At 47.3% G+C, this 26,113-nt stretch overlaps 2 protein-coding genes and 1 long non-coding RNA gene across 6 annotated transcripts in view; 1 reads left to right on the forward strand and 2 right to left on the reverse strand.

Annotated features, from left to right (window-relative positions):
• FAM168B (family with sequence similarity 168 member B) overlaps window positions 1–16,553 on the reverse strand; it is a 72,995-nt gene extending 56,442 nt beyond the window's left edge. Inside the window, exons 1-2 of the mRNA XM_038183940.2 lie at window positions 16,421–16,553; window positions 15,627–15,742 (exon numbers count right to left, since the gene is read on the reverse strand). The gene's annotated coding sequence lies outside the window, so the exon portion shown is untranslated. The remainder of the gene's footprint in view (window positions 1–15,626; window positions 15,743–16,420) is intronic.
• LOC140003184 (uncharacterized) lies at window positions 3,327–9,035 on the forward strand. Its single transcript, XR_011811341.1, has 2 exons — window positions 3,327–4,073; window positions 7,050–9,035. It is a non-coding gene; the product is annotated as an uncharacterized lncRNA (long non-coding RNA).
• A 4,376-nt stretch (window positions 16,554–20,929) lies between the features above and the next one.
• LOC101804437 (uncharacterized) lies at window positions 20,930–24,162 on the reverse strand. Of its 4 annotated transcripts, none has more exons than XM_072042435.1 (6): window positions 24,016–24,162; window positions 22,547–23,326; window positions 22,152–22,214; window positions 21,835–22,080; window positions 21,660–21,722; window positions 20,930–21,584 (listed from the first exon to the last, which is right to left on the reverse strand). In XM_072042435.1, the coding sequence occupies exons 2-6, from the start codon at window positions 23,324–23,326 to the stop codon at window positions 20,997–20,999; spliced, it is 1,740 nt and encodes a 579-aa protein (XP_071898536.1). In that variant the 5' UTR covers window positions 24,016–24,162; the 3' UTR covers window positions 20,930–20,996. The 4 variants fall into 4 exon arrangements, with proteins under 4 accessions (XP_071898536.1, XP_071898537.1, XP_027320202.3 ...); XM_072042436.1 differs by lacking the exon at window positions 24,016–24,162 and adding an exon at window positions 23,516–23,952; XM_027464401.3 differs by lacking the exon at window positions 24,016–24,162 and adding an exon at window positions 23,462–23,499.
• Window positions 24,163–26,113: the final 1,951 nt, after the last annotated feature.

Raw genomic sequence — 26,113 nt, forward strand, 5'->3', positions numbered from 1 at the left:
AGAAACAAGAAAATGAAGCCTATGGGTTGAGATAGAGACAGTTTATGAAGACATAAAAATAATAGTGATAATAGTACTACTACTAGTAACGTATACAAACAAATGATGCACAATGCAATTGCTCACCACCCACTGACTGATGCCCAGCCTAACCCCAAGCAGCCAGCCCCCTAACCCTGGCTAGCCACCCCTATATATTGTTTAGCATGACCCCAAATGGTGTGGAATACCCCTTTGGCCAGTTGGGGTCAGCTGTCCTATCTGTCCCCTCCCAGATGCTGCTGCACCCCCAGCCTGCCCACTGGCAGGAAAGAGCAAGAAGCTAAGAAGTCCTTGGCTTGGTGTAAGCACTGCTCTGCAACAATTAAATATCAGCGTGTTATCAGCACTCTTCTCATCCTAATCCAAAACATAGCACCCTACCAGCTACTAGGAGGAAAATTAACTAACTGAAACCAGGACAATTTGCCAGGAATTAAACTCATATTTGTCAGAAGGACCATAACACATTTTGTGAAGCACTACCCTTCATGCCGTTTTTGTTTGAGAGGCAATGTTTTTGTAGCCACTAAGCTGGGGGAGGAATGACAACAGAACTGCTGTTTCAGCCAGTCAGGTAACAGAGGAGTTCATGTTGCTCTTCTCCAGAGATTGCTGTGCTTGCTTGCTATTTTATCAGTCACCAGTTCCATGTGATGGATTTACCAGCCAAAGCACACTTGTACACACTTAACCCTGCCCACCAGAGAGCCCACCTTCACTGAGATTTCTGCACAAGAAAAATCAGAGAACTAAGTCTGCTGTGCAAGGCTTAGCAGCTCCATACCTCCTTGCACTGCTGTGCTCTGTAACTACTGTACAGCTTAGAGAATGGGCTTTCCCTCATTGCTTTCCCTTCTACTGCATCTGCTGTCCTGTTTGTGGTCCCTAAATGTGACCAGAGTACTTAACTCAGGTTGTATTCCTAGAAGCACCTTCATTTGTCCCTCTCTCATGTTGCAGTTGTGCTGCAACACACTGAAATGAGCACGGAGCATTCCAGAAATAGGTGCTCTTGCCATTTCAGCAGAATCACAGAATCACACTATGCTGCTAGCACTTCGCAGCTATAAATGAGATTATAGCTATAACTTATAAATGGGCAGGTGGGGGTTCTTACAGTAACAAAAAGAAAAAATCAAAAAAGGTAATATTTGAGTTAAATCGACTCCTGATACAGGGCAGAACAAAAACCTTCATTTCCCTCCCATGTCTCATATTTTTCCATGATATTCCCTTAATTAAGCAGTTGTCTTCAGTTTATGAGGTGCAAGCCATTTGAACGGTTTCACACTGAGTTTATGATCATCTCATTTATATCCAAAGCCACCTAGTGAGTGCCCTGCCAAAGCTAACTCCGTACAGTGTGGCAGGCAGGCAAAACACTACAAATGGCACTGCAACCCACAAGGCAGTACATCTAGGGCCACAGAGCAAGTGTTAACTCTCCAGTATGGCCAGTATTAACCAGATCTCTATCCGAAGTTGCTCATTCTCCATCCTCAATGAAGCAGAGGCAGAAACAACCCCAGAGCTTGACAGGGCTCAGAGTCACCTACCACACAGGTGAGCATGTTCAGTAAAATCAGATATCCCCCACCTCTGCAATCACCTTACAGGGGTTGTGAGTTTGCAAATTATTGGATCCATTTTCTGCCTCTCACTATCTGAACAGCTTTTCTTTAGAGTGGGATTTATTTTTTTTTACCTATCCCATATGAAAATTCAGATAGTAGAGTTCCTTCTGCAGCAATTTCCATACTTGAAATTGAATCTTCATTCGTACAGAAAAAGTATTTAACACGGTGGGTTTCTTTCTTCAGGACTATCTTAATATTTGTTCCTTTTGTGATACCACAAAACAACTTGTCCACATCTACAATTTGGTCTCATTTGCATCATGAACAGTGCTAAGTACTTCTCTTGATACAGAAACAACTGCATTGGAATGTTACCACAGTTCACAAAACTGCAGTTACATCAACCATTAAAACTGAGAAGGGAAATGGAGAACAACGCTTTACATTAAGTGATACCAGTTACAGAGTGAGTACCTGATGCTAAGAAAAGCGACTTACATGTACATTTATGTGGTTATATAACTAACAGATTGAGCAAGCTTTTGCCATTTGCCTGTCCATTGGGCTCTGTCATTTCAGGAAGTAAGATTCGATCTCCATGAGTGATCTAAGTCAGGAAATGCAAGGTTTTATGTTCAGTTGCTGGTAGGCCTCCTAGAATAGCAGCAGAGCATTGAGTTATGGTAAGGACAGTGCTCTGCCTGCAGCGAAGCACTGCCTTTTCAGGGTACTGCAGGAAGGCCAGCATCAACCGCTCTTCCCACTTTGGCATCACCTGCAGAATTGCTGAGGGTGCACTGTGTCTCATCAGCTGTTTTAACAAGAACACTAAACTGTAATGGCTGGAATATCATCCCCAGGATATTCCACTCACAATTAGCCTCCAGCTGGACTTCACAGGCTGATCACAACCCTCTGAGCTCAGCAGTTCAGACAGTTTTTAACTCCAATTCCCTGTCCATTTACTAAATCTGTACTTCATCAGTTTGTCTATAAAAACATCACATAAGGCAAAGTCAAAAGCCTTAATAAGGTCAAGAAAAAAAAAAAATCCACTGCTTTCCCCCTCACCTACCAAGCCAGTCATCTCACCATAGAAGGCAATCAGGTTGTTTATGCATGATATCCTCTTTGTAAATCCACACTGATTACTCCTGATCACCTTCCTGTTATTAGCATGCTCAGAAATAGTTTCCAGTACTATTTGCTCTGTCATCTTCCCTGGGATCAGGGTCAGGCCAACCAGCCTGTATTCCCTAAACCTTCTTCCTTGCCTTTCTTGGAAGTAGAAGTGGCATTTGATTTCTTCCAGCCCTTGGAAACATTCCCCAGTCGCAGTGACCTTTCAAAGCCAGTAGTCTTGCAGGGACATGAACTAGCTCACTCATGAATGCATCTGTCCAGTTCTTTTAAGTGTACTTCAGCCTGATGCTCCTCCACCACAGATACATCCTCCTTGCTCCAGCAGCTCTGTTCAGCACATCATGGACCATTCTGGTTGTCAGGAATGTTCCCCATAAGGGAGAGAATTTGGGTACAGATCACCCCATTAAATGCTTGTATTCACCCAGTGCACACCAGGACTCATTAACCCTTCATTTGCTTACATTCTGCCTTTTAAACATCTCCATGAAGACAGTCATAAGATCTTCCAAGTACAAGTGTTCCCCCCCCCCCCCCTTTCTGTAAGAGACAGATACTATCCTGCTATTTCAGTTTTACAGTGCAGTTAAAAAAGTGAAAGACCAAGTCTTTCAGCTAGCATCTGTGGTGTAAATGCCTGAAGTAACTAGGAAAATAAAACTAACATTCACACTTTTAAGGAAAAGGTACAGCATTGAAGAGGCTTTCAGGGTAGGGCATAACTGCATTATCTGAGCATTCCCTAGGCTCCCAACCTTAGATGCTATCGCGCTGGGGAAACTTGGTGTGCTAGCTCTAAGGAACACCACGGAGCGTAGAGTGGAGTGGAGACACCACGGCTAGGCTCTGTGATCAGGTGGGACCTCGATTGTTCTTGTGCACAAAGCTGCACTTTTTGCCACCCTAAGCCAAAGACCTGTCATGTTTTGACAAATGCTGTACCCTAGTGTACTTTTTGCTCATTATAATATCATTATAATACCAAAACACACCTCCATCCCAAAAGCTACCCGCCTCCAAGGTGCGACCACCCCTCACTGAGCATGCGCTCTGAATTTCTCGGAGCCTATTACTTTAAACGGAGACGGGAAAACTTTACACCAATCATAACTAAGATACGCTTGACTAGAGCCACTCAAGCTCCACCTAAAAGATAGAAAATAATATAAATTGGCCCAAGAGAGAGGGGATCTTAGGGAAGATACCATCGTCAGGGGAGATACCATCCCAAGGACATACTTAGGACCTCCTGACTCCTGGGATCAGTCGATGGGCTGAGCCTCTCTTCCCCCCCCATTGGGACGCCTTTGGGTGAGATCTGAATATTTGCTTATAAATCTCTATAGAGTCTTTGATCCTTTTAACGCGTTCATTTCTAGGCTGCACACCTAGAACCCACACCTAGAACCCACACCTAGAACCCACACCTAGAACCCACACCTAGAACCCACACCTAGAACCCACACCTAGAACCCACACCTAGAACCCACACCTAGAACCCACACCTAGAACCCACACCTAGAACCCACACCTAGAACCCACACCTAGAACCCACACCTAGAACCCACACCTAGAACCCACACCTAGAACCCACACCTAGAACCCACACCTAGAACCCACACCTAGAACCCACACCTAGAACCCACACCTAGAACCCACACCTAGAACCCACACCTAGAACCCACACCTAGAACCCACACCTAGAACCCACACCTAGAACCCACACCTAGAACCCACACCTAGAACCCACACCTAGAACCCACACCTAGAACCCACACCTAGAACCCACACCTAGAACCCCTGTGTATTTCATGCATACTAGCTTGCTTTTGCAGATAGTCACTATCACCGGCAATCCAAAAGAACCTGATTATCTGTTGCTGTAATAAACCATACTTGATTGCATTGTGATAGCTCTCATTAATGCAACTAGGGTGAGGGTGGTTATCCGTGATAGTTCAGTGTTCTGAATCTAACCAGACCCCCAGACGGTTAATGCATTGTTGGTGAATGTCTGAGCGGACCCCCAGGTGGTTATTACGTTTTTGGTGAATGTCCGAACGGACCCCCAGTCTTGGTGAATGTCCGACTGGTTCAGTACTCTGAATCCAAACGGGCCCGTAACAGTTAATCAGCTACACCCCTTTAACACGACAGTAAAATTGGCGTAGTCGGCAGGATTGCTATGGATAAACTACTGCAAGAATATAAATGTGCCCCTTCCCAGGCAGGGAAGGAGTTTTCCCAAAAGTTTTGGAAAGATGAGGAGAAAGTGGTAGAGTACATTGAGCAGTGTCAGGCTTCACGAAAGATTGGTCAAAGAAAGGGTAAAGGTGCGATTTGTGCTGTGTTAGGAGCTTGTTTGTCTTGTGCTCGGCAAAAAGCTAAGGAAACTCCTGCTCCCAAACTGATCTCTGATGCGGAACATACAGCTTTGAAATCAGAGAATGAAATATTGAAGTCATCATTGGCCTTTGAAAGGGAGACGGGAAAAACATTAGGAATCAGAGTGGATAAACTTTTGGATGAAAATAATAAACTTTCCATTGAGAATGACAAACTTGTGACTGAAAATGATAAACTTGTGAGTGAGAATAATCATCTTAAACAAATGCTGGAGAGGGTTAGTCATCTGTTAAATAAAGTACAGCCTTGCGCTCCGGTCAAGCAGATTCGTGGAGTGCTGCATAGTGCAGAACCTGAAAGCTGGGACAGTGATTTCTGGTCTGACAGTGATGATGGCGTTGAAGAGATTTCTGATTCTGAACCCCAATCCATTTCCTTGAGACCTTTGGTTAAGACTGAGACTACTGTTGATGATAATGATGAAATTCACACTACTGTGCGAACGATTCCGTTGCCACCAGCAGAGTTGGTTAAAATACAGGAGAAGTTCTCAAGGCGATCAGGGGAATCAGAAGTTGAGTATGTGTGTCGAGTTTCTCTTAAAGGAGGAGATCGAATGATGTTGAGTGAGGAAGAGGTAGGAGGCTTTTGGAGACCTGGAGTGTTTTTAACCACCACACCAGGAGCTGACCTGGCTGTAGCAGTACAGAAAGCAGCCTGCATTCAGGCGATATATGAAAGAGATGAATTTAGGAAATCCCCGATGTTAGCTCCTATTGATCCAATTCGGTTAACCCCTCTCATCTGTGGACTCCCTGATTGTCTTAAGATGTTTGTAGCAAACACCCAAGATCATATACTAGCTGCTTGTAGGGATGATGATAGTGGTTGTAGGCAAAATCCTAACTCCCCTATTCCCACCTGGAGTGAATTGGTACAAGACATAGATAAGTACGGACACCGAATGGGCTGGATTAATTCATCCAGTATTAAATCCCAAGACCACTCTCGGCGAGTCCGCCAAATCCACACTAAAAATCCCAGATATCCCAAATTCAAAAGAGAGATTGAAACCTAATAGGGAACGAGGCGAGTTGTGTCAGCAAAAAAACTCTTATCCCCGGGGAGGGCAATGAGCCACCCTGCTCAGCAGGTATTAACAATTCAATGGCTCTCTAATGAACACTCTGACCCTATCATTGCCATTCTTGTTGAACCTCCAAAAATATTGGTCTTATTGACACTGGGACCCAAATATCAGTAATTACACATGAGACAGCACAAACCCTGAGCATAACACCTGGTCAACGCAGGGTTAAATTCACGGGAATCAATGGTGTGGAAAAACAATGCCCCACTGCAAAAATTTCACTCTGGTTGCCAGAGTGAAATTAACAAAAATTAACCAGGATAGAAGTATTAGTTGGTGCTGCATATACTAATATTTTAGGATTTGACATACTGCATGGTTGTATGTGAAAACTCCCTGATGGAACTGTGTGGAGTTTCGCGACACATCAAAGGGTTTCAGGCACCATGAGACTGAGTCTGTTACAAGCATCCATACCCTCATCCCCTGCTAAAATCATTAATGATCGGCAATATCTGTTGTCAGCAGCAGCACTTATGGGGATTGACGGGGTGGTAACAGAATTGGAAAAAAGAGGCATTATTAAAAGGACCCATTCACCTTACAATTCACCAGTGTGGCCAGTAAAGAAACCAACCAGGCAATGGCATTTTACAGTGGAATACAGACAGCTGAATGCTAACACTACACCTTTGACTGCCACAGTTCCAAACATGGCAGAGATAGTGAAAGCCCTCTGTGTATCTAACAATAGTCTATGCATGGGAAATCAAAGATTGCTATTTCACCCTCTTTCTAACCCTGCCGGTTGAATACAACCGAGCATATTTTATTTTCTTTTGTGTTCACAGGAACCCTGAGCGAACTGTATAGGGACAGCTGGAAGATGACGAATCAACAGTTTGGATTAATGATGCTATGCTTTACCCTGACCTTGATGCAATTACAGACCTTAAAGGAAACTTAGCTACTGTGGCTGTGCATGGAGCTGAGGTGTTTCACCATGGCATTTAACCATGTATTGTCACAGTATAGCACAATCACTGGAACATCTCAAAACAGAAAGGACCTAAATCTCTCTACTTTAGTTCTACATGGAAACAAAATATTTTCAAAAGATGAATGGAGTTGGAATGATTCTCTAAGAATGGCTGAACTTTAAGCCATGTCTGGACAAACAATACAAATTGGTTGCCAAATAACTAAAATAACTGAACCAAATTTTGATTGCTGGTACAATTTTACTTTCACCAAACCTATAATTGTGTACTGTCTTTGGGGCTACAGAGGCACAGAATTACTATTTGAATTCATGGTCAAAGGATATGAAGCCTCTGCCCCTGCAGACATTTGAAAACGAACCGACTCAGCCTCCCATTGGTCTAACTCCTTCCATCTTCAACACAGGTCCTTACATAATTAAAAATGTGGGACAACAACAAATTCTCTTTAACCCTAGTTGGTCCCTAAAAAGGGTAGAGCTAGCGCTGCACATTCTAAAACAATCTCAGCGCGTGCCACGGGATGCAACTGGGTTATTAGGGACAGGATTAGGTATATTAAATAGCATTGATGCTGAGGTCTTAATGAGTAGAGTAACTGCTACTACAGATGACCTAAGGAAATTGGAACAACCAATAAAATTATCCTTATTGGCTTTAGGAGCAAATCAATGGCTTCTATCAGATGTTTTGCCCCATTGGGAACAAATTGAGGAAAATGATCATCAATTAATTGTAAATGCCCTTGGAAAAGCCCAAGGCAATACCTCCCTTGCCTTGAGCTGTATCCAAGTGCAGTTATGGATACAATCTGTAGCAGCAGCTATTATTAGAGAGGGAGAAGGAGGAACTTTGCCCACTGAAATTCGAAAACTGATTTGGGATAATGCTTCAGAATTTGAAAAAGAATTTCAAGCTTGGTGGCAATTAGTCAACTTTACCCATTAAAATGATAAAATTGTTGCCTTTATACTTACTATAAGTAATGCCACCGTATACAATGTATATCCAATCATTGCATTAGGACTCAATCATAATGGAACTATACTTTATCCTAAAGAGCATAAAGTATGGGCCCATCAGAAGGGAGGAAAGTGGCAAACAATTGATGTAAATGCATGCATTGTGCGTGAACAAAAAGGTTTCATCTGTGAAAGTAACACGCTGGAATCTCAAGACATTTGTCTTGACACTGAGCAAAATATTTGCCACTTTGAGATACATCCTAATGAAACCCTTAAAACTGTACTTGTATATATTGGGAAAGGTTGTGTTTGTATGAGAACTCATTGTGATTCTATAGTCGTAGATAATACAGTGGTAGATACCAGTAATCACTCTAATGTTTGTGTTTGCAATTTTACCAAAATTCTAGGATGTGATTTTAATTACTCAGTTCCTGTCACTTCTTATCAACTTATTGCATCTAATTATATTCTGCTTCATGAACTGCTGCCTACTCCTATTGGAATGAACCTCACCTTGGTGAAGAAATTGCTGGTACATGAGGACCTGAAGCAGCTGATGACTCAAGTCCGAGAAAATGGACAAAAGACTCTGATTACTGTCCATCATGATGCACAAGAAATACATCGAGTGATGGAAAGAGTGAAGAGAGATGAGAGACACCGTTGGTGGGACAATTTGTTTGGATGGTTGCCAGCTGCCAAGGGAATCTTCAACAAGATGCTTCACCCTGTTATTGTTCTGCTAATACTCACTGTGTTATGTTTTATACTGACAATTAGTTTGTATGTTAAACTCTGGTTTATGATGAAACGTTTAGCATCCCTACACAATGTACATACACTCGGTAAACCTCAATCCGAGAATGTATGTGATGTCCCTGACATATTCCAACTGTCGTGAAGCTTGAGTGACTATAGTCACGGGGTGGATTATGTGGTGTAAATGCCTGAAGTAACTAGGAAAATAAAACTAACATTCACACTTTTAAGGAAAAGGTACAGCATTGAAGAGGCTTTCAGGGTAGGGCATAACTGCATTATCTGAGCATTCCCTAGGCTCCCAACCTTAGATGCTATCGCGCTGGGGAAACTTGGTGTGCTAGCTCTAAGGAACACCACGGAGCGTAGAGTGGAGTGGAGACACCACGGCTAGGCTCTGTGATCAGGTGGGACCTCGATTGTTCTTGTGCACAAAGCTGCACTTTTTGCCACCCTAAGCCAAAGACCTGTCATGTTTTGACAAATGCTGTACCCTAGTGTACTTTTTGCTCATTATAATATCATTATAATACCAAAACACACCTCCATCCCAAAAGCTACCCGCCTCCAAGGTGCGACCACCCCTCACTGAGCATGCGCTCTGAATTTCTCGGAGCCTATTACTTTAAACGGAGACGGGAAAACTTTACACCAATCATAACTAAGATATGCTTGACTAGAGCCACTCAAGCTCCACCTAAAAGATAGAAAATAATATAAATTGGCCCAAGAGAGAGGGGATCTTAGGGAAGATACCATCGTCAGGGGAGATACCATCCCAAGGACATACTTAGGACCTCCTGACTCCTGGGATCAGTCGATGGGCTGAGCCTCTCTTCCCCCCCCATTGGGACGCCTTTGGGTGAGATCTGAATATTTGCTTATAAATCTCTATAGAGTCTTTGATCCTTTTAACGCGTTCATTTCTAGAACCCACACCTAGAACCCACACCTAGAACCCACACCTAGAACCCACACCTAGAACCCACACCTAGAACCCACACCTAGAACCCACACCTAGAACCCACACCTAGAACCCACACCTAGAACCCACACCTAGAACCCACACCTAGAACCCACACCTAGAACCCACACCTAGAACCCACACCTAGAACCCACACCTAGAACCCACACCTAGAACCCACACCTAGAACCCACACCTAGAACCCACACCTAGAACCCACACCTAGAACCCACACCTAGAACCCACACCTAGAACCCACACCTAGAACCCACACCTAGAACCCACACCTAGAACCCACACCTAGAACCCACACCTAGAACCCACACCTAGAACCCACACCTAGAACCCACACCTAGAACCCACACCTAGAACCCACACCTAGAACCCACACCTAGAACCCCTGTGTATTTCATGCATACTAGCTTGCTTTTGCAGATAGTCACTATCACCGGCAATCCAAAAGAACCTGATTATCTGTTGCTGTAATAAACCATACTTGATTGCATTGTGATAGCTCTCATTAATGCAACTAGGGTGAGGGTGGTTATCCGTGATAGTTCAGTGTTCTGAATCTAACCAGACCCCCAGACGGTTAATGCATTGTTGGTGAATGTCTGAGCGGACCCCCAGGTGGTTATTACGTTTTTGGTGAATGTCCGAACGGACCCCCAGTTTTGGTGAATGTCCGACTGGTTCAGTACTCTGAATCCAACCGGGCCTGTAACGGTTAATCAGCTACACCCCTTTAACGCGACAGCATCACAGCTGATTGCTAGCTGTAACACCTGAACCTCAAGCCAGGTTGTCACCAGGCTGCTAAAGGGAAGCGGTCTATTTTTGACACACTTCATAGCTGTGTGCTCATTTGCTCACTTTCCTCCCTTTACCCAGTAGTATGGACACCACACACTATATCCCCTCCTTCTGATTACAGCTGTGCTCCTTACACAGGCTGCTCAAGCACAAAAGACAGGCACAGTCCCAGGAACAAGCTGCAAGGCACAGGAGGCCTCTCTGCTACCTCTTACCTAACTTCTCCCCTCCAAGGCCTGTCACAAAAACCCTCCCTTATTCAAATCATCCCTGAAGCCAGGTCTAAACATCCCCTCTCATAAGAGCCAAGCACCTGTGCTCTGCCACCAAGATGAAGAAGCCAGCTAGGCTGATCATGTTGCATCCATGACAATGGCATTGATCAGTGCAGTGGCATTGTAGCCCCTGCCCAGAGAGCCGATGTTATAAAGACTGATCGGGCATAACTAGAGGGTAGGGACTTTAAAATGCTACTTGCTTCATCTTTACCAGCTCAGTGCCACTTTTTCCAGGGCTTGCTCCATTCTAAGGGTGAAACAAGTGATGTGAACAACAATGCCCACTCCTCTCAGCCCTGCTACAAGACAGATCTCATTTATCCTGCAGTTTTTCGTGACCACTGGGTATAGCACTTTGACATGAAGGTTCTGAATCCTTTTCTCTGAAGATTATTTGAAGCAGAAGGGTGAAAGAAATGGAAGAAACAGAAGCTTACATGCTCTGCTGGTTGCATGCCCAGAGCTGAGATATTCCTGTACACAGGCCAGCAAATGTTTGCTATTGTCAGCAAGCTTTCTGACAATTGCTGTGCAACTAGTCAGGAACAGCTTGGTATTCAGGTTTGCTATCATGAGCATACTAGTTCTTTGTAGGCTGGAGCAGGACTTCAGAACAAAGCAGGAGCCTTGCTCTGCGAGCCTTACTTCAGATATAGTATGGGCTGAGAATCCAAGCATCACCAGGTTAGAATTTCTGGACATGAGTGTGATGCCTACAGATCAGCCGCACTGTCAGGACAGTCTGATTGATCCATACCTGTTCTGGGAGGGCTCTGTCAGATGGAAGGGACAAGATGTTGGCAGAAGACAATTAACATCACAGTGCTCTAGTGCATATATACCCCAGGAAAAGGGGCACCCAGAGCTGCCAAGGGTAGGCAGGGCACATGCATGCAGTGTGCTTGCTGCCATGGTGGAGGTACTCTGCTCAGACCAGTCCTTATGAACACACACTATTTTCACTGCTGCTTTGGCTCCACTAGGCACAGCTTTACCTCCTCCTGCATGAGGAGCATAACAGTTAGGTCAACCCAGGCATTGGTTTCTGTTTTGAATTTAGCTTGCTTGACTGCCACCTGCATCAACACCATGACCAGCTATCACGGGGGCGTCAGTCAGAGCCCTGAACCCCAGGCAGTTTTAAGATGCAAAATGTCCCTGAAGGATGGTAAGTCCAAAATCAAAAACAGAAAATAAAGAGTGAAGCAAACAGGAGAGCAAGAACAAAAGGAAACTAGAAAACCAGGCATAAATCCTCAGTGCTCTCAGAAACAAGAGCATCAGGGACAGAGACACTGCCCTGTTGTTAGTCCATCACAATGAGCAGTCAGAAGTGAGTCAGCCTTGCAGCTCCTTATTTCATGCAGCTGTGAAAAACTTTCCTGGGCCCTTCTGGGATTTCACCCATCTTCTCCATGCTGGAAGCAATCTAACAAATCTTCCACCACCTCTTTTTGTGCTTTCCACACACAGAACTCATTAAAAATTAATGAAAGTACTGGTCTTGCCTGTGGTGGGTGAAGGGAACAGCTGGAGCACATGTGAAATGGCAGGCCTCTTCTGATCCAAAATGCTTGCACTGCAGGAGAGCAACATAAAGTGCAGCATTGGGAGCTTCTATTAAGGAAGACAACCCCTGACTGTGTGAATAACCATGCTTGGTATTTACATGCTTTAGCAATTCTTGCTTATAATAATCCCACCTACAGATGACGTGGTGCAGGAAATGTAGCACTGGTTAAAAACTAGAAGACAAGCATAATTTGAAATTAAAGGAAGATATTTCTCTGCATAATGATGTCATTCTACTTTGAAAGGAAACATGCACATCTCCTGGGTCCTGAGTGAGAGGAAATTTGCTAGGCCAGATAACCCTATGGAAGCTGCTTTTAAGTAAAGTTCCCACTTCTGTGCAGTTATCCAATGTACTAGGGATATCAAATAAATTAGAATACTCTGTCTCTAGAAACCAAGTTATTTATACTACCTTGAGTAAGTGCTCTCTAGCAAATGAGCATAAGAGATTCTTGTAAGAAAAGTTACCTATCCTGTGAGATTATCAGAACTATACTACAGAATGCAAATGTCATACTTCCACCTTATTCCTTAAATTGAGGCCCACTCAAATCTGTTTTGACATTCAATTACAAACTCAAAGTGGACAGCATAGCAGCAATGAGGCAGAAATTTCAACATTCAGAGTAGCACACCAAAACAGGTTCTAATGCAAGTTCAAAAAGTCAAAATAGCGAGAAGTAGCCCCTTTCCACCAGATTTGCTTTGAAGTACTAGCTCATTCATCATCCTAGCAGAAACTACCATGTTTGCCCCAAAGTAAGCTTGTTTATCTAAGGTAACTTCTAAAAATATCAGAATTAAAATACACCTTACAATAGAAAACAGCATCCAATGGCTTCCTTGTGTAAGAAGTTCAATTACTTACTCATGAGGCTAGCTACCAGACCTTAATGCTGATGACTGGGAACTCAAATCCTGCTTGGGTTAGCTGGAAAAAAACTATTAAGGCTAAAGGAGAAAATGCAAAGTAACCTTGCACTAGAATCCACCGTGTGGGGAAACAGTGTGCATTGGGAAAGTCCTGATGCAGTATTCACTGTACCAATGCCTTTCAGCAGCGGCAGACATTGCCATATGCTTTCCTGAAATACTGTCCCAGAACACTGTACTTCCTGGTGTCTCAAAACACATACTGGTTGATGCTGACATCCCTGCTGGGACCCAATGGCCACCTCCTCTGTAGGAATGAGGAGAGCACAAAGCTGTGTGGCTTACCTTGTCAGGCATTTTTTAGAACCTATGAATAGCAGAAATTTCAGTAATGATTCCTATATAGACAACTCATTTTTGCACGATGAACTCATTTTGCATAGGATTAACCGTATTATTGTTTGGATGAGAAACATGATGAAAGTTTGTATCCTCCTAATGGTTTGCCACATGAACTTCAAGTTAGTGCCCAGGACTGTATGCAGTCAAACACTCAGCAGAAATTCAGACATATCCAAAACTGCCCTGTGTATTTAGTACAAGCTCAGACACTGCAAGCTCTGCTATGAAATGGAGTAGAAAATCATTCACAGGATTAGGTATGCAAAATTGCACAGCAAGCATTCTCCTTTGCTTGCAGCAGCACTCAGTGTGAGAGCGAGATCAGCCATATCAGCCACATTCCCTGAAAGATGAGGAAGTTTGAGCTCGTCCAACCTGGGTAGGTTGTTCAGCCTACAGACCCATGCTGCTCAGTAGCTTTTCAACTGTTCACACTACTCTGCTCTTCACAGTACAACTGGAAATCTACTGCACTCCAGGTGAAAGGAAGCTAGCAATAACTTTAACCACCTTACAGTCACTGTTTTACATTTAAAGAATTTTAGGGGAGACAACATCTGCTATTCACATGGCTTAAAAGTTACATACCTGCCAGCACTTGAACATGCAAAAACATTTTAATAACACGAGTGTCAATAACAGCACAAGGAAAAGTTAGTTTTTGGTTTCTATCCACAGCCTGTAATACACTACTTTTAACCAGCAAGCCCTGCTGTTTTCTTACAGCCTCCCACCTGTATAATCATACACATAACAGTTTGAACTGCCCCTTATCTGGTGGAAATTCACTTTCAACTTGCTGCCTGGAACTGCAGGGAGAAGACAAGCAATCTTTTATGAAGTAGCTCATGTCACAATAACATTTTTTGCGTATACATAAAGTGAATCAATAAAGCAGTTTCTTGCTTGCTAATCCAATTCCTGCAAGCTCTTTATTAAGCACATTTCCAGAACATTTGATATTTCGACAGAACATTTAATTTTTTTTCTGAACACTTTCCAAGTGAAGAGTTCTGTTAAATAAATCAACTAATATTTCAAAGCATCTTACAGTTTTGAGCATTAGGCTCCACATAGTACAGACTGAGTAAGCCACCAGAGCTGTTAGACAATTGCTTAACTTAAGTAAAAACTTCAGTGCCATGCAGAACAGAGGCTTGCACTCTGGTCACATTCCTAGCATCTACTCCAATTACACACCATGTCTTTCACAGGAGAGCATGTTTGCAGAGCATATATAGTGATTTATTTTTTTAATTGAATGGAAGCTAAATAAGTGTAAAGACCAAGATAAGAAAAATATTACCTTAATCAATACATTAGGTTCAGTCAGGTTCACAGTCCCTTAGCAATCCAATACCTACCACTAAGCCATTTTCTCATTTAAAATTCCCACTTAAGTTTTCACAATTTTCATTTTTAAAATAAACACTTATTTTATTTTGGACAACCACACAAGAACCTACAACACTCTCTCCCCATCTTTAAGACACTTCTAGTCAGCTTCAGATCCTGCTCCAATCACCCTTTACCTACTCCATGTCAGTTCAGCTATATCATACTCAAAGGAAAATCTCTTCTTTGACCTTGTTCTTATATAAATAACAACTTCCCTCTTTTTTTTAAGAAAACTCACTCACTTACATAAAAATAGGGTTTGTACACAACAAAATTTACACAATTTATATACTTTTCTCATAAATACAGAACAGAGCCATGGACTAATACTTGGTACCACTTAGAGCTAGAAGTTCATCTTAAAAAAAAATGCAGGAGCCTCTGAGAGGACACTTACCACATGTGTGTCTCCTTCACATCCATGCTGGGCAAATATTTGCCAAGTCTTCAAAGAAGAAAAACCTTCCCCACATAAAAGAGGCTTCAGCTTGGGTGCAGAAACAGTGGGAAACCCTAAAAAGGAAATATTTATCTTGAGAACCCATGCAGCAGTCAATGAAAGCAGTTTAATATAGTCTTAAAATATATAATTTTCCTCACTCGAGTTTCTAACATATATATATATTAAAAACAAAATCGAACAAACAAATAAACAAAAACTTTATACATTGTTGTAAGACTAACAAGGCAAAGATCTGACCTTGTAATGATACCAATGGGATGCTAACCATGACCTGGCTAAGTACCTACAACATCAACAAATGGGAAAAGCATTTTGTCATCAGCCTGGGGTCAGAACATTAACAAGCTAACTCGTTAATAAATCCTTTGTCTTTCTATCACTGCTTAAGTGTGAGCATGTATGAGTGTATTTGACATGCCCAAATAGCTTTTATATATATACATATAATATATTATATATATAGTTCCTGTCTGATCCTTGCTAGGATGAACCAGTCAGCTTCAGCCCCCATAATCTAACTAGAACAACTGAAAACATTTATACCTCAAAAAATTGAGAAAGAATAATTACCAAATTCAGTACTTTTCACAGCTTGCTTCTGGCATGAGGTAACTGGTAGATACCATGCAATATAACATTGAAAATACCACAGAACAAAGACACACAGTCAAAGAACAGAGAACACATAAAGAAGGCAACACTGTAAAAGATACATATACAAATTTTACCTTCTTAAGCAGGACAACTTCTAAACCGCAAGTGTTTCCCCCTCTGCTCCAGTCACTGTGACAGAGCACACAGCAACCAAGCAGAGCTAGCAGGCCCTAACCTTTGGGGCCTGTATACACAGCCCTCATATAACTGACTCCCAGCTGAAGGCAATGACAAAACTCAAGCCTGATTACTTGTTTCCACCTGATGGAGCCTCCAGCTTAGTTCCTTAGTTCCCAAGGGGAAGGAACAGGTCCTTCTGCTCCACTGCTGAGGCACCAGGTGGCCCAGCTCCACTCAAGATGGTGGTGGGGGGGGGTCCTCAGAGCCACCCCCATGGTGTCTGTGGTTACCTGCCTGCTTCTTACGCCCTGAGGACCTCTCCCCTCACTGTCCCCTTTTCTCCTAGCCATGCTCCCTATCCTGCAGGTGACAAAGGGACACCTGGCTGCTGGGGGGAGGTAGGAGCTGGTGGTTTCACGGCCTAACTTGTGGGTACAGCTGAGCCTTGGCCATGGAGGTGCAAAGGCCGCGGCACGGCAGGGAGTTGGAGGGGATGCCACAGCTAGTGCCTGCCCTGCCTACAGAGAGTTACAGGTTTGCAGCAAGGGACACAAAATAGGTCAAGGACTGAGGGGGCTGAGCAGCAGAGAGCCACCCAGGCATGAAACACCTTGTTGCAGCATCAGTCAGATGTCATGGGTGGCAGAAAATGTGTGTGTGTGACCCTGCCAGATTAACTTCTATCCTGTAGCAGGGCTACGGGCTGGGTCTGACACATTTGGAGATCGTCCCCAGTACTTGCTTGACCACTGCTCTATCAGTGTGTCTATTGAATCTCATCAATACTTCATTTATTTCCACATGTTGTGATTAAAGCAACTGTTTCTCAAGTAATTTCATTAGTAGTGTGTCAGTGTAACACTTTCCACTGTCCATTCAGTGTTCCTCTTCTCATTTTACTCCATTCACTCACATCCATCTCAATTGTGCAGGCAGACAAACTCCAGGCAGTTTAAAGCTTGCTGTGTCTGCCAGCAGCTTGCATGGTTGTCTCTTGAGCCAACTCCTTAATTGCTTTTCTGGCTGTCCCTTTCCTATGTATCTCCCTGAATGTTTTCCACTAAGGTTGTCCACTGTTGAAATTTGAAAACCCAGTTAATAGACAACAGAGAAATATATTTTTTACTGGACTACTTTTTTTTTTTTTTTTCTGTACTTTTTTTTTTTTTTTTTAAATTAAAGAAATCCTGTTTGTGCTGCCAGTTCTCCTAAACAAAAAGCAGGTGGGAACCAGTTCTGAAATATTCAGCTGAAGACTTAAATGGGAAAATCTTAGATTTTTACAGAAGTAATACAAGTCCCAGGTGACTGATGAGAGAAAAGGCAGATTAGGGCTGGGCACAGGGTGCCCACAGGACGTCTGACAGAAAGGTTCTTGCTTTTCCTATATTCTCAGAGTTCATCAGGAGACCTTCTGGATCAATATAAATTGGAGATTGTTGCTCACATTTACTCTGGACAGAAGAAGGTTCTTCTTTCTGAGGAATCCCCATGAGCACTGTGATCAGCTAGGCCTTAGACATGGTTATCAGGCAGACCAGCCAAGAGGGAAAAAAAAAAATCTTTGAAGGATGGTTTCAGAGAGGATGAAGCTTATTTTGGTAGTGAGTGGAAAGAATCAGGAGAAAGGAAGAATGCCACGAAGTGCAGCTTGGGAGACTGAGACCAAACATGAGGAAAAAGAAATGTCATTCTAATGTGTCGTGGTGCAACAGGCCACCCAGAGGGGGTCTGGGTCACCCCAGGGCTTCATGTTTCAAGGAATAGCCAGGGAGGAAGGAGAGAAATCAGTAAAGACAGTGATCTTTTGGGGTAATGTTTAGGAGAAGAAGAGGACTGGGTGTCCACAGACTTGCAAGGTGAAGGCATGGGACAGCACAGGAGAGCCTGTGGTACAGGGGCCAAGGGTTACAGTGATGCTGAAAGCTCCCAACAGAACCTTTTTCCTACCAAAACCCAACAGAAGCTCTTTCTCCTGTTGGCTATGGCTGAGGTCTCTGCCACCAAGACCTACCAGGAGAAACCTTAACCTGGTGTCACTAGGATGCCATTATCTCTTTGCCCCACACGGCAGAGTCCCAGAAGCATCATCCTGTAGTCCTGCTCTCAGCACTGAACGCCTCCCATATTCCACAACACCAGGAAGAGCCCTGAGCGATATGTGAGGGACAGGATCTCCCTTCCCAGGACCTGGAGGTCAGGGTTAATGTAACACATCAAGGGCTACTTAGCATCAGCACCACCTCTACATTGCCTTTGCCTACCCATGATCACTGCCTCCAGTTTTCTCATCTAACAAGTCCATGGGGACCCTCTGTTGGTACTGGCCCTCAGTGGAATCCATTAATACCCCCTGAAACTGGGGGGGTTGCTTCTAACGTTGACTTCTTCAGGGGTTTGTTCAGTCTTCTCTCAGTCTCTGAGGTCCATATACCAAATACACCGTGGGACTCATTAAAAAACAAAAAGCCATGTCTCTTCCCATATTTGTCTTCAAGTCTTCAAGACTCAGCCAGCTAATTGGAGAAGTTTCAGATGTGATGTGCAGTTAAACTAAAAAGTTCAATAAACACCTAATAAAAAAGGTGATTCTGGTTCTGTAAAAGAATGTCTCTATTCAAGCCTTTTTTACTTTTTCCCTTCATTTTTTTTTTTTCCCACTTACAGAATGCTTGTTAACAACGTTCTCCAAGTGATATTGATGCAGAAGGAGTCCTAAGGAGGTCTGGACAGTTTGGTTAAGGCAGTTTCCTTGAACTCAGGCACTACATGGGCCAGGTTTCTCCTCGCCTTCCCAGCTCCACCATTTGTCTCAAGCACACCTAGGATTTTCATCCCTTCTCTTTACATCAGACCTCTCCACTCAAGTCTGCAGCTGCATGTTACAGCTCCTTTGCACCAATTCCCACCTTTGTTTGAAAAGGATGGTTGGAAAGGACTGAGACCAGTTTGTCCCATGCTCCATCTGAAGCCAGTCCTGTCCTGCAGAAGACAGATCCTCTTGCATGCCTGCAGCTTGCCTTGCCTTTGCCAGGTACTGCCCAGGAGAGAAAGCCTCAGCTGGGCCCTGCTGCAGGGACCCCTGTGGTCCATTTTGGGGGCTACATAGCAATTTTCCTGATCTGCTGAGGAGAGTCCCAGTACAACAGAGCACTGCATGGATGGTCTGAGGCCCTGCCAAGTACCACGACCCTTTGCCATGGCTCCCTTGTGCCTGTGTTGAAGGACATGTGCAGTCACACCGTGTGTCCAGCCCTGGGAGATGGGCAGGATATTTGCTACTGAGCTCCCCCTGTCTTTAACAACATAAAGCAGAGAAACTGAATTCATAAATCTGTGAACTGGCTGCCTGTTTTGGAGGCAGGAAGCTGTTTTCCCTGTTCTGTACAAAGTGCTACATTTCCTGTACCGGCAGGAGCTTCGGACAGCCTTCTGTGTGACAGAGAGTTGATATAGCCAGTCATACAAATATAATTGACATAATGCCACCCTGGGGCATTTCATCATAGCATATACACTAATCAGTACAAAAGTCAAATTCGCTGGCACTGGGAGCTTTTTGCATAACAGTGCCTCGCAGGAACTTCTTTGCTTACCTGCAAGTGGTAGAGGTGACCCTGCTTACTGCACATTTTGTTGGCTTTGTGATTCCTTCCTCACACTACCCCATGTGCTTTTTTCAGCAACCCTGTCTGTCCCTCCTCCACGGGACTGCTGGTTACCCTCTCCCCTCTTCCTCATTCCTGGTTTAAAGACCTCCTTATGAGGTCAGCCATCCTCTTGGCAGAAACATTTTTTCTCTGCTTAGAGAGGCGGATTCCATTTCTCCCAAGCAGACACCGGTCCTCAAGCATGGTCCTAGGGTCACAGAAAGCAAAACCCTGTCACCAACACCAGTTCTGCAGGCAATTACTAACTTGTGCTACCAGTGCCCTCCTCCTCACAGTCTTTTCCCTCTCTGGCAGAACTGAAAACACCACAGGGACTAGACTACTGTTCACAGAGCTCTGTAGTCACTTCTGACACTGTTCAGATTTCCCCCAGCGGTATCAATTTTTTGCCAGGGTAAGAGCAGGGATAGTAGTCAGAGGGTGGGACCAGCTTCAGCAGTGCCTGGACCTTCTGCTGTCCCCCTGCTGCTGGCCTGAACCGGGCATTGAGGGTGCATCAGTGTGTGTGGGGGTGTGTATGGGGTTGTGTATGTGGTGTGCGTGCATCCAAGCAGTGCTCCAGAGCTGCCTAACAACTCATAAAGCCTTCGTTAGCCATCAGTTGTGCTTGGCTTGCAGCTCCCCCACCTCCCACCCCTGCCAGTCCCTGGTTGCCCTCTGAAAAGACCCAAAAAGAGCTTTTCTCACCCCAAACCACTGGTGCTGTGGATGCCCAGTCTGTGACCCCATCGGGATGAATATGAGCTGGGAAGGATGGGGTCCCATAAGGAGACAACTAGGGACGCAGCCACATAAAGGTGTAATAGCCTTTATTGAGCACAGGGAGGTTACTCCAATAAAGTATGCCTACCCGTGTCCCTCAGTACAGGCAGGGGAAGAGCCAGACATTGGGGCTAGAGTCCCTATCCCCTGCACTGTGGGGAACTGTGGCATGGGGGCAGAAGGAAAGGTGCCACCCCCTTTGCCGTGGCTCCGGCAGCCCCCTCCAGCCCCGTGGCCGGTGGCTTTCAGGGGGTGAGCAGCGGCACGTGGGGAAGCTCGTGGCATGCCGAGGCCTGCTGTGGGGACAAGGGCTGTGCTTGCAGGGGTGGTGTGATGGGGAGGGGGCACAGGGGCATGTGCCCCGGTACAAAGCAGGGGGTGTCCGTCGGTCCCTGTGGCGCCAACAGGGGTGGTGTGGGGCATGTGTCCCTGACATGGGATGCTCTAACACCCGGTGATGCTGTGGCACACGGGACCGCCAGTGGATCTGGCCATGTCCTTCTGCTTTGTCCTCTACCCTGGGGCCCCATGTTGCCCGGCATGTGCAGCCTGGCTCCCCCAGGGGGATGTGGGGCTGGGGGAGCCCCTCAAACAGTGGTGGAGATGGTGTCCGGACACAGAACAGTGGGGCTGGGTCTTCAGGGTATGTGTCATCCTCATCTTCCGACATCCAGGGGAGCCAGCTCTGCAGTAAGGTGGGGGGTTGTAAGTCAACCCCTCCTCATATTGGGGTGGGGGGCACCCCCCTCTGGGGACTCACCTGCTTCTCCTTCCTCTTGGCACCGAAAACAGGGGGCAGAGGAACAGCAGGGGGGCTTGGAGTCTGCAGGGGAAGAATGCAGTTAACAGCAGGGAAAAGTGGGGTGGGGATACATCACTATTTTAGGGAGAGAAAATGTTGTTTGGGGGCAAAGCAGTTTCTCTGTGGCACTCACCTGATTGACAGCTGGTGGGGAGACACGGCGCCAGCGGTGCTGGGGTGCTGGGTTCCTGCTCTGCATTGGTTGGGGCAGCAGCTCAGGTTCGGGAGTGCAGCGCCCTGCGGGTAGGTAGGTGGCAGGGGAAGGTGCAGGGTGGCGGGCCCTGAACAGCGGTGGTGAGGGGGTCCGGACGCAGAATTGCATGGCGGGTTTTTCGGAGTGTGCCTCGTCTTCATCCTCCACCATCCAGGGGAAACAGCTCTGCAGGGAGTGGGGCATAAATTGACCCTTCCTGACACTGGGGATGGGGACACCCCCAGTTAGGTACTTACCTGCCTCTTCCTTATCTCAGGGCTGAAATCAGGGGGAGGGAACATGGAAGGGGAGGTTGGTGCCTGCAGGAGGAGAGTGTGGTTAGCAGCAGGGAAAGGGGCACAGGTATGGGCAGCATCACCATTTAGTTGAGAGAAAATGGCAGTAGGTGTATTTTGGGGAAAAGCTAGGGTGTTTGTTTGTTTGTTGTTTGTTTGAGACTCTTGTTCCTCTTTGTCTCAGAACTGTAAACACTGGGGGGCGGGCAACACAGAAGCTGCAGAGGTCAGTGCCTGATGGAGCAAAGTGTGGTTGGCAGCAGGGAGAAGGAGATAGCTGGGGACATATCACCATTTTTTGGGGGGGGAAATGGCGTTTTTTGGGGGGGAGGAAATACGTTTTTTCGGTCACCCACCTGAGTGACGGCCTGAAGAGGTGCAGGGGGGCGCAGCGGCTGGGAAAGCGGCTCCATTTCAGGGGTGCAGAGCCCCGGCGAGGGAGGGGAGGCAGGGGGTGACACAGGAGGGGGCAGCCCCACGGCCCGGGGGGGCAGGAGGGCGGCGAGGTCGGGCAGGGCTCGGTGGCGCTCCAGCAGGGCTGCCAGCACGGCTCGGCGCCGCTCCTCCGCCAGGGCCCGGCCCCACAGCTCGGCGGGGGCCGGCAGCAGGGCCCCAAAGCGGCCGGGCACCTCCCGGGGGGGCGTCCTGGGGGGGCTGGAGGAGCCCCCGTCCTCCCCCCCCGGTCCTCGAGGGACTTGGGGCCGGGGGGTCGACGGCCTCCCGTCCCTCCCCAGCCCCAGCTCGGGGAGGGGGCTGCCTGCCGGCACTCCCGGCCCCTCGGGCGGGGGGGGAGCGCCCCCCTGCCCGCCCCCCAGCAGGCGCTGGATGTCCCCCGATGTCACCCCCCGGCCCAGGAGGCCGCGGGGGCGGCTGAGGCGCTGCTGGGTGATGATGACGGGCCGGGGGGGCGGCAGGGGGCTGTGCTGGGGGGGGGCGGGCCGGGGGAGCGGGGGGACGCCCCCCCAGGGGGGTCTCGGCCCCTGCCGCCTGGTGCTGCTGGGGAGGCCTGGGCCGAACTTGGTGCGGTTCCGCTCCCCCCTGGTCCTGCGGCGCTTGACGCGGCCGGGCCGGGCCTGCGAGTCCCTGGCAGCGTCCTGGGCATCGCCTCGGCCGCTCCGCTGCTTCACGGCCGACATCTGGGGACGAAACGAGGGGAGGGGACGGGTGGGGCTGCGCTGGGGGGGCGGCGCCGCCATTTCCCAGCCTGGCCCCTGCAGCATCCCCGGCTGCCCCCCACCACCCCCGAGGCTCCCCCGTTCCATCCCCAGTACCCCCGGGGCGCTCCGCTCCCCCTCGTGCCCCCCCGGCCGCCCCTTCCCCGCTACCTGCGCTCCGGCCCCCCACCCGCGCCCCCTCCCACCACCAACGGCCGCCGGGGGAGGCCCTGAGGGGCAGCGGCTGCCCGGGCACCGCCCGCAGCGGCCCCGGCCCCGGCCTCGTTGTGCGACACCTCGCTGTCACCAACACCCCCCCAGGGGGGCACCCGTGGTGGTGTGAGACCCCTGGGTGCCCCTGGGCTCCCACCATGCCCGTTCCTTGTTTTCGCAGCCTTGCCATCGCTTTGGCAAGGGAAAAAAGTGAGGGAGGGCTGGGGGTGCTCCTGCAGGTCCTGAAATCCTGCGGTGGGTTTGCACAGCAAGGGTTTGGTAGCAGGGGGCAGCGGGCCCGGCCTCTGTGAGAAGGATCCAAGAGCTGCCTTGTATTAAATAAGGGCCAGTTTCTGCTGGCAGCAAAGGGACCCAGCACTGCCCAGAGCCCAGCCCATAATCGATGTTTGTGCCTCTGAGAGAGCATATTTAAGAAAGGAACAAACAAACAAACAAACCTGCTGCACAACACAACAGCAGCTGGGAGAGAGGAGTGAGAAGCAGCCCTGAGCTCCTGAGGGCAGTGCAAGAGGGCAGGAGGTGCTCCAGGCACGCAGCTGCAGTTCCCCTGTGGCCTGGAAACTGGCAAGAGTCAAGATGGTTTCTTCTGCGAGTTGTGTATACTGCTGCTTGGCCAAAAGATCCTTCCCTTACGTGAAATAAAGCCACCTGGAAGTAGCTGGTGAGCTAGGCAGTGGGCACCGTTTCTTCTCAGGTGTCCCCCAGTGCTCCTTTGAAACATGCCTTGCTTGCCAGCAGAGGGCAGGAGGCTTCCTTTCTTGAGCTGCAGTGGCCAGCTTTGTCACTGGCTCTTCAGGCCAGCGGGTTGTGTTCACCTGTGTGAAGGCTCAGGTCATTGTCCTGTGCAGCACTGGCTTTTCACTTCCTACCAGTGAAAAAGATTTGAATAACCCATAAAATCCAGCAGTTATGAATTTGCACAGGCGGTGTCCAACCCTCTCCTGTCTGTTCCCACAGCCCTCTCTGTCCTGGTTCACACCTCTATCACTCCCCGTCCAACAGTGTCCACCAACAGCCCTCCTTAACCCCTACTTCCCACATACTCTTCCTCTCCCATACCTCCTATGGCCATACCCTTCCTTCTCCCCAAGCTCACAGGCAACTTGGCAGCATGACTTTACAGCCCTAAAGGCAGGGTCTCCACTTCCCTGTGATATGCTCTAAACTTGGCCAATGCGGGCTGAGCAGGAGCATCCCAGAACATACAGAACATGACAAGTGGAGTACAGAAACATCCTCAAGCACTTCCACTGCTTGAAAACTGATTTTTTTTTTTTGTACTGGGTTGTCCTCAGCCTGTCCCATTAGTAGCCCCTAGAGGGCTGTCCTTCAAAGATTTCTCCCAGGACCTAATTAATTCCTGGTTTTCTTCTCTGCACAAACTGTGACTGCTTTTACACAAGAATATTAAGTAAATAGTAATGATGTTCAGATTGGGTTACTTGGTTGCTTTTCCAGGAAGAGAAGAAACTGTACTCTCAATGCTAGAACCACAGGAGCACCAGAGCAGAAACCTGCAGGAACTCATACCAACACAGCCATGTGCCCATTTGCTCTTCTCTTGGATGATTTGGTGCTCACAACAGATCCCAGTTCCCTCACCCCAGCCACACCTTGCCCGTCCTGCTGCCTATGTCCTCCCTCCGTTGATTCCCACCTGCAGCAGAGTGTGGTGTGTCCCCCCCAGACAAGAGACTTTTCTCCCAGCTGGAGGTGCTGGCAGCATTTTCTAGAGCACATGGGTGGCCACAGGGTGCTGCTCCCCACCAGCCCCATGGGGACGAGACGCCCCCCACAGTAACATCCTGCCCTGTACCTACAGGCTTGGCTGAGTCCCCATCTGGGGACAAAACAGCCAGCACCAGAAAAGAGTGGAGTCAGAAGAGAGATGTGATACAACGGATCCGTATGTGCCTGTCTGCCTGCAAAGCAGCTCCGTCTGCTTCCCCATGCCATGAGAAGCACCCTACCACCACTCCCCATGTCTCCCATGGGCACGTGCCACCCACAGCCATTCCCATCCATCCGTCCTCTCCCTTCCACAGTGGGCATTCCTAAATGATTTGTCCCAAATGCACATCATGGTCTGACACCATAGGTCCATGTCCCAGCCTCACATCTCATTCCCACAGCTCAGCCTCACCTCCCGGCCTCAAGTTCCAGCAGCACATCCCAACAGCAGTTGAAGAAAGGCTGAGAAAGTGCTGGGTGACAGAGCTGAGAGAGAGAGCTGAGAACGTAGTGGAGAAACAACTCCCATTCCCTGACACCCTGCAATGCTCAGGGGAGGAGGCCAAAGAATAGAGGTGGGGAAAAGGTGGTTTTAGATTGCTTTTAATTCACACTGCTTTACACTCTCATTGATTGGAAGTCAATCAAACAAGTTTTCCCCAAACCAAGATGGTTTTGTCTTTGACAGCAGCCTGTGAGCCATCTCCCTGTGCCCTCCTCACAAGCCACGAGGGTTTCTCCCTCGTGTTTTCTCTCCCTGTCACGCTGAGGAGGGAACGAGACAGCAGCTGGGTGGGCACCTGG

The sequence above is a fragment of the Anas platyrhynchos genome, chromosome 9, assembly GCF_047663525.1.
Source record: "Anas platyrhynchos isolate ZD024472 breed Pekin duck chromosome 9, IASCAAS_PekinDuck_T2T, whole genome shotgun sequence".
NCBI lineage: Eukaryota > Metazoa > Chordata > Aves > Anseriformes > Anatidae > Anas > Anas platyrhynchos.